The following is a 16,830-nucleotide window of genomic DNA, read 5'->3' on the forward strand; positions in this document are numbered from 1 at the left end:
CCATATGGACTCCACTGTTGAGTTCCAGCTGTTCAACTTCAGATCCAGCTCTCTGCTATGGCCTGGGAAAGCAGTAGAAGATGGCCCAAGTACTTGGGCCCCTGCCCCCACGTGGGAGACCTGGAAGAAGCTCCAGTCTCCTAATTCTGATTGGCCCAACTCTGGGTGTTGCAGCCATCTAGGGAGTGAACCAACAGAAGGAAGACCTCTCTCCCTCTCTGCCTCTCTGAAACTCTGCCTTTCAAATAAATAAACCTTAAAAAGAAAATAGAAAAGCTATGGATAGCTTATCTATTATTCATTGATACAATATTTTTCTGTCCTAATTCTTTTTTTAAAAAATATTTTTATTGAATGAGAGAGGTATTTAAAAAAAGATTTATTTATTTATTTATTTATTCAAAAAGAATTACAGAGAGGGAGAGGCAATGAGAGTGAGAGGGCTTCCATGCACTGCTTCATGCCGCAAATGGCTGCAGTCACCGGAGCTGAGCCGATCAGTAGTCAGAAGCCAGTAGCTTCCTCTGATTCTCCCATGTGGGTGCAAGGGCCCAAGCAGTTGGGCTATCCTCTACTGCTTTCCTAGGCCATAGCAGAGAGTTGGACGAGAAGTGGAGCAGCCGGGACTCAAATCAGTGCCCATATGTGATGCTGGCACTGAAGCCACAGCACCAGCCCTCAGATTGAGGTCTTTAATCAGGTAGGCCATTCCCCAAAATGCCCACAATAGCCAAGGCTAGACAAGACTAAAACCAGGAGCCAGGAACTCCATCTAGGTCTCTCACATGGGTAGAAGGGACCCATCTACCACAGCCATCACCTACTGCCTCCCAGAATTCACATCAGCAGGAAGCTGGGTACAAAGCAGCACTGGGACTTTGACCAATGGGGCAGGTGAGTGCCCCAAGTGACATCTTAACCACTGTGCCAAATATCTGTCCCTTATTTAATTTTCATGGCAAGTTTATAGAGTTAGCATTGTCAGCCTCATTTTTATGGTGAGAAAAGAGATATAATGAGAGCAATGGGAAAAACAAAAGCTAACAAGTAAGAGAGAACGAGAAAATGATAAACTAGAATTTTTTAAACTTATCTCATAGCATGGACTCCAGATCATGTTAAATTTTAAAACCATATTTGTTCCATTGAAAATGAAAACCATTTTTCCTAAATGCTGGCTCCCACATTAAAGGGGAAACAGTTGAGATGCTGCAGTATTATCATGTGTTTTCATTGTTGTTGTTTGTTTTGAATTTCAATGGATTCCAGACCCTTGCCTTCTACAGACTTTCCAGGCAGCATTCCCTCTGCCTAACCTAGTAAGTGCTTGAATGGTGACATCTGTCCCTCCCCTAGCTCCCAAAGTTCCTGCAACAATGAGGGCACAGAATTACGCAAGAGCAAAGATTCAGTGCTTTATATGAAGATGACTGCTTTCCAGCCCACTGCAGCCAATTCATTTAAAGCTAAACAGAGTCCTTGCAGGATGTGGACCTTCTTGGGAAACACTGGGGGTCTTGATGATGCCTCTGTTCCAACAGTCAGAGCTGTCACTGAAGCCACAGAAAGAGTAGAAGAAAAGCAAGTCTTAAAAAAAAAAAAAAAACACACTTTTTTTTTGAGCATCCCAATTGAGTTCAGTTTTATCCTCTCCTTTTTAGGATCCAAGGGCATCATCGAGAAAAATTATTCCTTTACCCAGTACAACTCAGTAAAAAAGCTCCAAAACTTCTTATCTCAAAAAAGCAAAAACGGTGACCAGATATAACAACAAAACTATCATCTGCAGTATGTTAAGCCACTGCTTGTGATGCCGGCACCACATATCAGAGTGCTGGTTTGAGTCACCACGGTTGCTCTACTTCCAACCCGGCTCCAAGCTAATGCACCTGGCAAAGCAGAGAAAGGTGTCCCAAGTACTGGGGCCTCAGCCACCCATGTGGGAGACCTAGATGGAGTTCTAGGCCCCTGGTTTCAGCCTGGGCCAGCCCTGACCATTGGTCAATCGGAGAATGAACCAGTGAATGGAGTATCAATCTCTCTCTCTTCCCCCTCTCTGTCACCCTGCCTAATGAATAAATCTGTTTTTCAAAAGAGTTTTTGCATAACAAAGGAAAGTCAGTTAGAAATGAAAAGACAATATGAAATGAGAGAAAATATCTTTTAAATGATTTTCTCCGCTCATCTTTCTTCCATATTTGTTCTTTGGTTCAGCCATCTAAAACCACTAACAAAATATAAAAGTCACTACAGAAATGTACCAACTGATAATTACGTCCATCAGTGTTCTGCTGAAAGTGAAATAAATGAAAGATATCTAGCGTGAACAAATAATGGTAAATAACTTTATGGGAATACTGAGATTAGATAATAGAATACAGGAAAACTCCGGGTGAGGACAGGGACGTATGAAACACTGGGGCCCCAGGAGTGAAAACACGGGCTTTCTAGAATTACTGAGGTTTCAGAGCCTGTGTCTTTTAACGGAAAATTCTAAATTTCTGAAAGGGAAATTTTGGTTGATCAAGCAAGTCAGATGATGCCCTCGGATCAGTAAGCTCTGGTCATGAGGGCAGTTTCAAAATCCTAGGTAATATCCTTTCATGTTGTACATCCCGCTGGAACCCAGAGCCTTGGCTCATCCAAATCAGACCTATGCTCCAAACTCACCTCACTGCACAGACCCAGGAGCTACTCTTCCCCACTGAACTTCTTCTCTTGCCTAGGACTTTCTTCATCTCTCTTTCTCATCCTTTAAGTATCAAACTATAGTCATTCCTTTTAAAAATTTTATTTATTTGAAAGACAGAGACAGAGAGAGAGAAGAGCAAGGAGCCAGGAGCCAGGAGCTTCTTTCATGTCTCCCACATGGGTGTAGGGGCCGAAGCACTTGAGCCATCTTCTGCTGCCTTCCCAGGTGCATTAGCAGGGAGCTGGATCAGAAGTGGAGTAGCTGGGACTCCATCCACTGTGTCCATATGGGATGCTGACACAGCAGGCAGAGGTTAACCTTCTACACCACAGTGCTGGCCCAACCTGATGTCATTCTATGGAGGTGTTCGAACTCTCAAATATAAACCAGGTTTCCCTTTATTCTCACTCACAGAGCCCAACTCTTTTTCATAGGACCTAGCACACTTTGTTGACAAATGAGTACCTGAGGTGTTATTTAGTGAATCTGTCTCTAACTATAATTTGTAAGAAGGAAGGATTTTTTTGTCCCAGTTTTAAAACTGAGATAATGTCTGGCATATGGCTAACTGTCAATGAGTGGATGGATAGACAGACGGATGGATGATGGTTGGCAGAACATCACCCCATGTACTGGGTCAGTTCTCAAAGGCAGAAACTAAGCATCAGACAACAGCATATCAACCACTTGAATGTGGGACTGTTAACTGATAAACTGAAACTCTGAAGAGGAAATTGGCATCACTTCTTAACTAAAGAGGCATGATTTCTTACCTAAAGATGACTCATATTCAATATTTTTTCCATTTTCCATTAAATATAGCTATTTTTCTTTATAAAATTGGGTAATATTGATAGCGCTTATTTGGGGAGAGGTAGATAGGGATGGGATTTCTCTTGATAAACATATGCCAAGTGTAACTGTTTTTGTCATAATAAAGAAGGCTGGAGACGAAGAGTATCAAGATATAACACATCTTCAAGACTCAAAATTCATAAGAATGTGAAACAATATTTACTAAGCAAATATCCAAAAACTTATTTTCTTGCTTTGAAAACATATTAAGGGAAGGTTGTAGAATTGTGTGATGAGGCATTTAATAGTAGGTCTACTCCTATCCTGAGTTATAGAGGTCAAAAGATGACAACTTATTTTGGTACCCAATTGTCTATTGGAATTCTAGGCCTGAAAAATACAGCCCCAAAACAGAATTATTTACTGCAACATATTGCCACCTAGAAGAGCATCCAGAAGTGGGAAACTGGCCTCTGTCCTCATTTCTCCTCAACAGTAGTTTTGAAACTCAAGCCAGTTACGGAGGTTATTAGGAGAGGGGCCTCCCAAGTTCCACGTGTACTCCATTTCCAGCGAATGGAAGGAGCTAGCTGGCCCTTTGTTAAACAGAGTGGACTGAACTATGGTCACTCACACCATCCTGTCTAGAAGAAGAATAGACCCAATCCTTATGGCTCTGTTCTGACGAGCACTCTTCCTTGAGTCAGGTCTGCCAACGGCTAAGCATCCCTCCTCTTTGCCTAGTCCTATGCCTGTTCTACCACTTCTCAGTTCCTGATGCAATGGCTGAAAATGTTCTATCTCGAAGCCTAGCTCCTCTCTCTATTCTCTCACTTACACATATGATCTAAGGGTAATCTTAGACCTAAGCAATAGAGTACTTCCCCAGCGTTTGCCTGCTGGCAAATTCTACACATCATAAACGCACATAGGAAAACAAATGCCCTGAAGAATTCAAGGCATTTCTGTCAATAGGGATCTAGCCTTCATCACTGGCACATTTCTGAAGCATCATCCGACACACACACTCTCACAGTCAGTGCCACTCAGACCCAGGAACCACAATCCACAGACGACTCTTGCTGTCTCTCTCAGCGCACAATCTGACTGCACTTCAATGCCATGAAAATTTTGAATTGTACATTTTCCAACATCAGAGTGACATTGCTTCAGCATGTGAGGAGGACCTGAGTAATCAGATTAAAAGACAAGACATAAAAATTAACAGAGAATCATGAGTCTCAGAATGCAGAAACCCCTGCTCAGGAGCCTATCTTGCCCTTCAAATACTGAAAGTCAAGGATCTTATTTTACTTTGTGTTCCAATGTCTGGTTCCATCTGTTGCTTTTTACAACTTGGCAAACCTTAACTGTATTATTTAATCCACATTATGGCCGGCACAGCTGTAGCTCAATAGGCTAATCCTCCACCTGTGGCACCAGCACACTGGGTTCTAGTCCCGGTCGGGGCGCTGGATTCTGTCCCAGTTGCTCCCCTTCCAGTCCAGCTCTCTGCTGTGGCCCGGGGAGGCAGTAGAGGATGGCCCAAGTGCTTGGGCCCTGCACCCACATGGGAGACCAGGATAAGCACCTGGCTCCTGGCTTCGGATCAGCGCAGTGCGCTGGCCGCAGCGGCCATTTGGGGGTGAACCAACGGAAAAGGAAGACCTGTCTCTCTCTCTCTCTCACTGTCCACTCTGCCTGTCAAAAAAAATAAATTAACTAAAAAATTTTTTAAAAATCCACATTACTCTTAAACTTATAACTGAGTACAGGTATATATCAAATGATTCATGGAAAATAGAATTAAAAGATAAGTTTACTTTGTGCAAAATTTTTTTGAAATCCATGAATATAAGCAGTCTTCAAAAATTCATGGAAAATGCACATTACAAAAAAGCTATAAATGGCTATCAAATTTTTTGCACCAAAATAAACTTATTTCTTAATAAGTTTTTAAGTGTACTCACGTGGTAGCTGTCAACTTAACACTGTAAGTTATGCTACTACTTTGACTTTTTTTCCTTTATCTTAGCAACCATAGGAACATTAAACATTAGAGAGTAGTTTTCTTTGTATACAAGCTCTTAATGAGATTTGTTAGGTTTTTAAAAACAATACAATAAATATGAGCTCTAAATCACTTCTATTTAAAACTTAGATGCTCAGAAATTTAATTTGCAAGTTTGAATTTTGATTAAAATGAAAATGTAGCTGTTTTATTTACAACTTTTAAAACACCTTTATATTTTCAAATTTTGCATGTAATGTAATCCACAGTTTTTGACAAATAACTGCAAGTGCTATCCCTTTTAAATATAAGTATACATATTTAATGATTCCGTTTGTTACTGAAAACAGAATACAAATTATGCTATTATTTTGGTCCTAATAACATAATTAGTGATTTGCTTAAAGGCAAGGAAAATCCAATTCTGTCAATAAGTAAGAAATAATTTGTGAATTAGAACATCTTTATTTCATTACTCACCATTCAGTTATTGTGATACCTTGACAAGTTTAGTTATATAAAAGTCACGACTTATGTGTATTTCATTATTTTGTCACTTAAAGGCAGAATGTTGGGAAAGGTTTTATATAACAGGTTGTAAGATGTTTTATAATATCTGTACTATAGTAGTCAAATCTAGTCAAGCTGCACTTGACTCTAGCAATAGGTCCCCTAATACTTCAGGCAGAGCATCTATGGTCCCTTTATAATCCCTCTTGTTTCATTATTTTTTCTACCTATCCTCCACTCTGACTTCTGATTACAGGAATTACATATAGATCATGCTAACAGGTACAGATACTGCATGGGAGTCAAGTCAAGATGCACAGAGCCATGACTCAACATCTGGAGCCACTCGCCACAATGGCAGATGCTACGCTGTGTGCCATGTGGACACAGGGAACACTGTTGATTTCAGGCTGTGGAGAGACACCCGGCACCAGGCACATGTTGATTTGTCCTCTGCACTGCAGTCACACCTGGACGCTTCTGTTCCATGACATGTAAAGATTTCTTCCAGGGCCCTATAACCTTTACGCCTAGTTAATATTACAAAGCTTTCTCCTAGGTATTGCAGCAATTCCTCTATCTTGGAAGAACAAAACACAAGATAAGTTACCAATAGCCTTCCTTCAGAATCCTGCTGTTGCATCCTTTTGCTCACTGTCGGAGGCCCTACATTTTCATAACCATCTCTGATTGCATTTCACACTGGACAAGGGAACACTGACATCTACCCACCATTCTAGTCTCATACAGAATAGCTTCACTGCCCGGAGGATTCTCTGGGTTGTGCAGATCTATCCTTCCCTCCCCCAGCACCTGGTAACCAGTGACCTTTATACCATCTCCGTAATTTTTACCATGTCCGGAATGTTACGCCCTAGCAATCATTCATACAGTATATAATCTCCTCACATTAGCTTATAGTTTCCGGTCTTATGCTTGGAGCTTGCACTTGCACCGCCCATTCTCTGGAGAGGGGAGAGGGGCTGGACCCAGAGTTAATAATCATTCATACCTTCATGATTAAGCTTCCTTAAAAATTCCAGAGCCATGGGGTATGGGTTGCTTCCAGGTTGCAGAATACACCCAATACCAGGTAGGTGGTGCACCCAACTCCAAGAGTCTGGAGCTCTGTGCCTGAGACCCTATCAGACCCAGAACTACATGCCTCTTCATCTGGCCATTCACCATAATCTCTATGATTTCCTTTACTAATAAACCAACTGTGTTAGTCCGTGGCTGTGATGAAATACTTTCGGCCAGCTATGATATTCAGCTCACAGTTTTGGAAGCTGAAAGTCCAAACAGCACTATAAGGGCTCTGAGATATCCAGAAGCGGCCAGGCTCTGGCTTTCACAGCAATCCTCTTGCTAGAATGGACCAGGTTTTCACCAGAATACCTCAGCGCCTCTTAAAAATCCTACTGAAAAGGAGGAACTACACAAGATAAGGCGGTGATTAACTGAGCGAGAATATTTTCATAACTTCTGTACAGCACTGCACTGTAACTCTACCCACTTCAGCTGTCAATCCAGTATGCCCACTTCCCCATGATATACCTGTATCTCATCTGGGACCAGGAAGGAGGAGATACCACCATGGCCAAGTAGAAGTTAAGCCCTACATGGAGGCGCCATGAAATCCCCAGAAAGCCTCACACATGCTCAACTCCATCCCATTTGTATATTTAATTAGAGTACCACTTCCTACTTCAAAAGAGACTGACACATGTAAGGAAAAAAAAAGTCCTTGTGCTTACTGAGCTTCAGGATCATGCTCATGAAACCTTCTTTGGCCTCCTCCTCCTCTCCAGAAACTCCCCAGCCCACTCATGATGGGTGTCTATCCATGTGGAGCTGCCCGTCCACTTTCACTTGTGAGTGTGTTTTCACTCTCTCTCTCTTTTAAATAAGTCCAGCTTTCACTTGTGCACTCTACTTATGCCTCTGCTTTGGGTTCTTATCTCTGTGGGGGCAAGAATTTGGAACAAAAATTGAGATATTTATGCCCATAACGCTATCACCTCTCAATACCATCTTCCTGGAAACCAGGCTCACAACACACAAACCTTTTTGGGGATAATGAAGTTCAACCAGTAAACATAAGTGAAGTGTTTCCCTGAGCTCTATGAGCTTCTCCTACTATTTTATCAAACTTTCAGCTGGTCAGCCAGAAGTGTAGGTAATAACCAGCTACTTGCAATTGGCTTCTGATATTGGGCCAGTGTTGTGGGACCGAACTCCTAACATATGGGATCTGATTCCCACTACAGGTGGACAGTGTCAGAATTCAGTTGCATTATAGCATATGCATTTAACAACTTGTCTGCTGGAGAATGGCTTGGTATACAGAGGAATGATACCCATATATCTGGCATCACAAATGTTTTGCTGAGTGTCTTTAAATGAGTGTTGAGTGTGCAACATTCATTCAATCTAAATTGATTTTAACACTGTACTTCTTAACAGTGCAAATATTTTATAAGAACAAGATATTCTTTTAAAAAATATTTATTTTTTTATTTGAAAGGCAGAGTTACAGAGTGGCAGAGGTAGAGAGAGAGAGAGGTTTCCATCAACTGGTTCACTCTCCTACTGGCTGCAATGGCCAGAGCTGCACTGAACGGAAGTCAGGAGTGCAGGGGCCCAGGGACTTGGGCCATCTTCCACTGCTTCCCCGGGCCATAGCAGAGAGCTCCATGGGAGGTGGAGCAACCAGGACTCAAAGTGGCGCCCATACGGGATGCCCCCACTGCAGGCAGTGGCTTTACCAGCTATGCCACAGCACCAGCCTCACAAAATATTCTTAATTCATCCTTCCCATCCCTTATGTCACTGTTATCATTCATTTCACACACAAATAAGCACAAGCACAAATACGTGCATAGATAGCAAATTCATTATCCTGCTGTTACTTTCACATGATGTTATCTCTTAGATCAGTTAACAAGGAAAACGACAAGTTCTCATTTGACCTTTACTTATTCACTTACTGATGACCTTCCTTTCTTCTTGCAGAGCTGGGTTTCTGACCTGTTTTCCCTCACCCTGAGGAGCTGCTTTTAACATTTAATGAAAGGCAAGTCTACTGGCAATACAGTCTCTCAATCTTTGTTTGTCTGAGAAAGTGTTTATTTTTTCCTGCCTTTTCAGAATTATTTCAAAAGGTACAGAACTGGAAATAGTGGCTTCATTCTCCAACACTTCAAATATTGATTCTGCTCTATTTTTTTGAGAAGTCAGAAGTAATTCTTATTTTTCTCCTCTGTAAATAAGGTGCATTTTTTTCTCTCTGGCTTCTTTTCCTTTTTTTCTTTGATTTTCTAAAGTGTAAATATGATACATCTAAGTATGGCGATTTCCTGTTTGTTTCTGCTTTCGGTGTTTGTCCTGATGACTGTTCGCTGAGCTTGTTGGATCTCTGGTTGGCACCTGACATTGATCTGGGAAAATGCCCAGTCATCACTGCTTCGTTCTTCTCTCTCTTTCTCCTCCTTTTGGTGTTTCCACTGTGCATATTTGACACTTTTTGCAGTGGTCCAACGAGTCTTTGATGTTTTCCTCTCTATTTTCTCTGTCATGTCCTTGAGCTCACAGATCTTCCCCTCAGCTGTGTCAGCTCTCCTAATGAATCCATCAAAGGCATTCTTCATTTCTGTTCTAGTATTTCTGATCTCTAACATTTCTTTCTGATTCTTTCTTAGACTTTTCATCTCTGCTTATATTATCCATCTGATGCTGTTTCCATTAAAGCCCTAGGAACTCAGTCACGATTTTTTTTTAAATATCAATCAGATGATTTCAGCACTGCTGCCATATCCTATTCTGGTTCTGATACTTGTTCACTCTCCTCCTACAGTGTGGTTGGTTGGTTGGTTGATTTCTGTGAGTTTCAAGGCAGGGGGCATGGGTAAGCATTCTGCAGACCTATGATGAGGTCTGGGTCTTGGTGACCCTGTGCTCCTGGGCTAAGACCTCCTCCTGCCTGTCTCAGTGTCACTTCCTCCCTTTTGCGGGACAGAGGCTGGAAGATTCTGACCAGCCGGTGGTCAGCACTGGGGCTAGCAGGTAAAGCTGCCGCCTGCAGTGCCAGCATCTCATGTGGGCACCGGTTTGAGTCCTGGCTGCTCCGCTTCCAATCCAGCTCTCTGCTATGGCCTGGGAAAGCAATGGAAGATGGCCCAACTTCTTGGGCTCCTGCACCCACGTGGGAGACTCGGAGGTGGGGCCGGCACTGTGGCATGTTGGGTAGGGCGCCGGTTCAAGTCACGGCTGCTCCACTTCTGATTCAGCTCTCTGCTATGGTCTGGGAAGGCAGTAGAGGATAGCCCAAATCCTTCGGCCCCTGCACCCGTGTGGGAGACCTGGAGGAAGCTCTGGGTTCCTGGCTTCGGATCAGCACAGCTCTGGCCATTGCGGCTGGTTTGGGAGTGAACCAATGGATCAAAGACCTCTCCTTCTCCTGCTCTGTCTCTCCTCTCTCTGTGTTAATCTGACTTTCAAGTAAATAGGTGAATCTTTTAAAAACAAACAAACAAACAAAAAACTCCAGCAGGCTAGGCTTTGGTAAAACAATTTCTCCAAAGGCAGACCTCATGGAGAAGAATGCAATATTCCAGTACGGTTCAGAATGGTTCCTTTTCCCTTCTTCCTCCTGGAGGGGTGACAGATTTTTTCTTTGATACTCTTTGTGAGAGTCTGTTGGAGCTCTCTGAGACAAAGCCCATAAAAATGGAAGCCCCCTCTCCCACCGCCACAATGGAGTGTGTGCCTCTGGCAGTTCATCTACTATAGTGTAGAGTTTTCTACCCTGACACTGTCCCGCAGAGGTTTCTGCTCTGGTAGGTGGGGATGCCCTGCAGCTGCTTCTCCTTCTCCAACTTGCAGGGCAGAGCTGGCCTTGGGACCTCACTTCCCTGCCGGATCCAAGAAGAGCATTGTGTTCTCCCTGTGTTCAGCTCTGTGCTCGTTGTTAGGAGGGAGTGGTGATTTCCAGCATTCTTTTATAGTTAGATATCTTAAAGATAATTTTGAGTATACGCTCACATGTGATGATATGATACACAGGTTTACATTTCAATCTCTCTTTTCCTTTGTCCATCTTGTGTGGTATTCCCCTCTCTCACTTCCCTCACCTGCATTAACTACTTCCCTGTCCCAACTCCCAGGTAAAGGAGTTAAGGAAGTAGGTTATTAATTTCCCAGGCTCTTGCTTTGTACCTAGAGAAGCATTTTAAAGTACAGGCACATACGAGGTGAACAAAGTGATAAAGTATTATTTAAGACACACACACATACACACACACACACACACACAAAGATACATGGGATGCCCCACACAGAGATAGCCCTCATGAGTAGGCAGTGAGACAGAGGAGAAAGGGGTGTGGGGGAGGGGAAATGGACTGAGCACCCCAGCACCTCCTCTAGTCATGGTTTCTGGTGGAACAGAGCCCCAGCTGTTGGACTCTTGTGTGATGTTCCTGGGGGCTGCCTCTGCGGGAATGAAGCCTTCTGGGGGTTTCATGATACTTCCACAAAATTCCACAGGGGGCCTAACATATGTATCTTGATGGTGTTTTCCTGGAGGTCCTGGGTGAAGCAAATATTGAATGACAAATAGGAGGACAGAATTACATATGGGTTGGAGGGTGCTGCCTTGCAGGCACCTATAGCTCAGCAGCTCCTAAACTAGTTGCCTGCTTATCCCATATTAGTAACATGTTCATAACCCAGTACATACATGTCCATGCTTTTTCCTGTTTTCATCTATATATACACACATATTGAAATTTACTTGACAAAGGTTTAGTAGAAACAAGTTCATATTATATGTTTTTAGCATGTTCATTTCTTCACAAAACAAACTTCTTGGAATTGGTGCAATTTAACCAATATAGCTTTAACGCACTCATTTAATGAAAAATAGCTGTCCTCCTACAACAGAAAAGAAACTACTCAATAAAGCATGAAGTATCACTTGGCTTCACTTCCAAGGGGGCCAGCCCCCATCAAGTGGAAGGTGACAGCAGGTGGGCTTCTGCAGGGCCTGCAAGGTAGCCACACTCTGGGTCACTCGCCCTGTACGTCCTTTCCCCTTGGATGGAGTGTGACTACAAATATGTCAAGATTCAATTCTCAATTGTATGTTATTTGATGAAAATGAAGACTCCAAATTAGTTGATGTTGAGTTCATCCAAAGGGAGATTATCCTAGTGGGTCTCACCGAAATGGGTGTCATCGCTTAAAAATAATCAGAGATCTTTAGAGAGAGAAAGCACATTTCTCCTGTGGGCTTTAAAGAAGTGAGCAACCGTGAAGACACATGATGAGGACCACAAGACGGCCTCTGAGAACTGGACCAGTCCCCTGGTCAATGCCACCAAGGAACCAAGGACCTCAGTCCAATAGCTGCCAGGAACTAAATTCTGCCTAGAGCCGATGAGGAGCCTGGGTCATGCACAGAATCACAGCCTGGGCTGACACTTTCATTTCTGCCTTGTGGGCAGAAGACACAGTTATACCACACCTGGACAGCTGACCTAGAGAACTTAGCAATAATGAACTGTTTTTTTTTTTTTTTTTTCAGAAAACTGATCAAGCAGCAACAGAAAACTAATACAGAGACCTTAAACCACAACAACAGGCCTATCCCTTCCACTATGAGGTGAAACAGAAGGTACAAGCCACCGGCTTTCTAGTTCTAAAACACTATATTTTCATGATTCCAATGTAGGTCAAAATCAAAGCTCCATTTCCACGACACTCCCAGCTAATGGATAAAGTACTTTTTAAATCAGACAGCACTGTGGAAGAATAGCATTCCCTTGGAACACTGGATTTATTCACAACTTCCAATTTTATAGGGCATGGCATATTCTGTAGGTATCTTGCATATTAAATAAAAAGTTCCTGGCTCATTTACAAAGAAAGGCTTGCCTTATGTGGTTCAATGGAACAGCAGAGCCACAGAACAATGCTGAGAGACTGAGATTCAGAGAGTAGAGGTCGGTTACTGTGAGAATCCACTCTCAGCACTGTTCATGAGCAGCGAGCATTTCAAATCCATACACATGGGGGGTGAGTGAGTTCAAACTGTGTGCAAATTCAGGAAACAATTTGTTGTACAAGAGCAGAACCTGTTGTGGTTTTAACTGCGTTTGGACCTATTTCACAATTTGGTTTGCAACATGATGAAATTCTCATCATGTTCTCTGACCATCTCTCCAAAGTTTGGTAAGAATTTTAAGGAAACTCCATGAAGACACCCACTTGAAACGGTTCTGAGTTGTACAGCCCTCTTTCAAGAAAAAATAAATAAAAAATAAGTCCCACCCCAGGCAAACTCTCTGGATGAGTTTCCTAGGGCTGCCATAATGAACAACCACACAGTGGGGGGCTCAAACAGCAGGCTCGGGTGAAGGTGAAGGCCAGGCTGGCACAGGGGCTCCACTGGACCATCCTGCCTTGCCTCATCCAGGCCCTGGATGCTGTCAGCACTTCCAGTCTTCCCCGCCTTCCATGTTACTCAGTATTGGCCTGGTTCCACATCACCCCCTCTCGTGTGCGTGTGTCTTTCCCATCTCCCTTGTCTTTCCCTCTCTGTTACAGAGGTATTGGCCACTGGATTTAGACCTCTCTGGATAATCTGGAATTACATTTTCTCAAATCCATAACTTAATTATATATGCACAGACTTCTTTCAAGCAAGGTCACACTCACAGGTTCTAACAATTTGTGGTGGGACACAGCTTTCAGGAACCACCATTCGACACACTGTGCTGCCTCTTTCTGTTACCATTAGGTTAAACAGTGCTCCCCTCAAATATTCACCAGCTGAAGTCCTCACCCTCAGTACCCCAGAACCTTCCTTAGAAACAGGGTTGCTGCAGATGAATTAGTGGGGTAACAGGGGAACTGTGATCCAACATGACTGGTATCCTTCTCACACAAAAGGGAAATTCAGAAACATACGTGAATACACAGAGAACACCACACAGAGCTGGGTTCTACTTCTACAACCCGAGGAACACCAGGGATTGCCAAGAACCCACCAAAAGCTAGGTGAGAATCCTGGAACAGATTCTTCTCACCTCAGAATCAGCCTCAGGAAGGAATCAGCCCTGCAGGCGCTCTGATCTTGGGCTCCCAGCCTCTGGAACCGTGACATAATAAATGTGTTACGTGCCTCCTTTGCTGTCGCAGATCCTAGTAAAACAATACAAGACACATTAAGAACAGCATTTTAAAAGATGCTAACATTGTGGTTTCACAATCAATATCAATTTTGCCAATGAACATGGCATTGAAAGTATGCTCATTTTCTACTTTATAAGCAACTCCATAATTGATGTATGACTGTCCCTTCGGGATTTACTTTTTGTAAATTATTTCCTTTGGAGACCCGCTAAGGGATGGGAATCCTTCCTCAAAAGACCAAGAATGAAAATCTTTGTTTTGTGCTTCGGAAATGTGTGGCTCCTGCTTTCCCAACAGCTGGAACAAAATCAGTGAATGACTTCCACCCTCGTCACCAGTGTTTGGCACTATCGTTTCTATCACACGGAAATGGGCAGCAGAGAACCGGGCATTTGCTCCCAGCTTGCTTTCTCGGCCTGCCTTTCAGACAGTCCCCAGAGCCAATTAACCACAGTGCCTTCAGCCTACACTGCGCTTCACACGCTGAATGGCAGCATAGCTCGGGTCGCAGAGAATTCTAAATGGGTCTGATTATTTTTACACACAGGAGATCGATTTTTACGTGAACGTCGACTTTTATGAATCAAATTTTATTCTTCAACAGCAGGTGGACTGTCCTTATGAGGAGGAAGCGGGCAGCTGACAGTGCCACAATCCCTTGTAGCTCTTTCTGTAACCGGGTGCCTTCCTCAGGGCCAGGGGACCCCGGGTGGGCGTTGGCTGGGTTTTCAGCACCCCAGGGTTGGGGGCCGGGACTGGCTGTCCACCCTCTGCGGAGTCTACCTTGACCTGCTCCAGCTTTGCCATTGGAAATTTAACAATAATCAAATCTCCCCCCCCCCCCGCAAAAAAAGCTACAAGGCTAAGACAGGAAACACCTTAACAAAAAAAGGAAAAAAAAAAAAAAACAACGGATTCGTGAGGCCAGTCCAGGTGGCCGTGTGGTCCCTGCTGCCCACATCCCTGCTCCCATGCCCTCCTGTCTCCCACGCGCCCGCCACTCCACCCCAGGCAGAGACCAGGGGCCAGGGTTCAAGCACTTTGCGCCTGCAGCCGCGCCCTCGCACAAGGACCCTTGAAACCTTGAAAACACGCTACGCCGGCAGGGCATGCGGGGCGTCTCCCAGCGCCCGGAGCAACGGCGTGGGACCGTGCAGACCGGCCCGGTAAACCGGGGTTCAGGGGCTGCCTCTTCCGCCAGGGAGTGGGGGGGTGGAGGAAAGGTGCGTCTCCCAGGGCTTCGGCCTTTTGCAAGGTGCGGACGCTGTTTTCCAGACCAGGCCGGAGAGGGGCGCCTGTCCGCCCCCGCGCGGCTTGCACCGCGGATCGCACGCTCGCGCGCACACGCGGCCGGGAGTGAGCAGGGCTCGTCGCGCCGCTGCATGAATGAGCGCCCGGGGCGGGCCCGCGCGCGGCCGCCCAGCCCTCGAGGCCGTCGCCCCGCGGCCTGCAGCGGCTCCGGACCCCTCGCCCCCCTCCCGCGCGGACGGAGGCTGCCGCGGGCTCGGCGCCCGGCGGCGGGGAAGGTCGGAGGGAGGGTGCGTTCCTCCCGCCCCACACCCAGCCTGGGAGCCGGATATATAGAGTGTCAGGTTCGCAGGCGCCACGACCGGAGCGGCTGCCTCGAGGCGGGAGCGCTGCCCGCAGCCCCGGGGAAGGACCGGACCGCCCGCCCTGAGGTGAACCGCTCTCCACAGCCGGAGCCGCAGGTACTCCGGGGCCCCCGCCCCGCCGCACGCCCGCCGAGCCCACGCGCGCTCCCCGCCTCGCGCGGGGGTGGCCAGGAGGGAGGGGGCTCGGGCTGGGTGTGCGCGACGAGGGGCGGGCGCCGGCGGGACCTCCACCAAGCACCAAGGTGGCTGTGAGGCCGGGTGGGAGGAGAGGCGCGGCGGCCGCGCCCCGGCCCCCGGCGGCGCCCCCGGCCCGCGAGGCGCGCCCGTGAGGGTGGCGGCGAGGGGCGCGCCGTGGGAACTGGGGATGCTGCGAGCCTCGTCGGCCCCCGAGGCTATACCTGGAGAGCGCGCGCAGATTCCGGAGCCACGTGTGGCGCCGAGCGCTCCGGCACCCGGAACCTGGAACACGTTCTGCACGCGCCTGGCCCCACCCTGGGCTGCGCGCGTCCCGACCCTGCCCCTCACGCCCCGGCTGGGGTCGCGAGCCGGAGGCTGGCCTGGGCTGGGGTCTTCCCAGCGTTGGAAGTTTGCGCCCTGGCCTGAGGAGGGGGCTAGCGGCAGGTGCCCGGGGATGCTAACGGGAGCAGAGGCGTGCGGGAGCCTGCGCACGGCCCCACGCCTGTGGCTCCCCGCGAGGCGCGTGCCGTGGGTGAAGAACGAGCCCTGTGTGACCTTATCCTAGAAACCCCGCCGGCGTCCTTCCACGCCTTCTCCTGTGGGCTGGGGGGAGGGTGGGTTGTGAGCGCGTTTTCCTGGATGGCGTGAGCAAGCCAGGTTCTCTCTCTTCGGGGAGCAGCGTGCAGCTGCCCCACTGTGCACGGAGTGAGGGCAGAGTGGGGACGGCCGGGGGCCCCGGAAACCCGAGTGCGAGGTGCTCGTCGGCTTGTTGGAGGCTGTTTGGGGAGAGGCTGGACGCTCGGGGCGTAGGGAAGTTTAATTCAGATACCTGATTG

At 46.3% G+C, this 16,830-nt stretch overlaps 2 protein-coding genes across 2 annotated transcripts in view; one reads left to right on the plus strand and one right to left on the minus strand.

The window, feature by feature from the left end:
- LOC138843661 (uncharacterized) overlaps positions 1 to 16,830 on the minus strand; it is a 180,635-nt gene that overhangs the window by 163,589 nt on the left and 216 nt on the right. The window contains exons 2-3 of the mRNA XM_070048361.2: positions 16,216 to 16,555; positions 14,099 to 14,213 (exon numbers count right to left, since the gene is read on the minus strand). Of these exons, the coding sequence (XP_069904462.2) occupies positions 14,099 to 14,213; positions 16,216 to 16,555 (455 nt within the window). The remainder of the gene's footprint in view (positions 1 to 14,098; positions 14,214 to 16,215; positions 16,556 to 16,830) is intronic.
- Positions 15,659 to 16,830, plus strand: part of FAR2 (fatty acyl-CoA reductase 2) — a 163,558-nt gene continuing 162,386 nt past the window's right edge. Inside the window, exon 1 of the mRNA XM_051850370.3 lies at positions 15,659 to 15,913. The gene's annotated coding sequence lies outside the window, so the exon portion shown is untranslated. The remainder of the gene's footprint in view (positions 15,914 to 16,830) is intronic.

Source organism: Oryctolagus cuniculus, chromosome 9 (assembly GCF_051225735.1).
Source record: "Oryctolagus cuniculus isolate XC-2025 breed Fujian yellow rabbit chromosome 9, ASM5122573v1, whole genome shotgun sequence".
NCBI lineage: Eukaryota > Metazoa > Chordata > Mammalia > Lagomorpha > Leporidae > Oryctolagus > Oryctolagus cuniculus.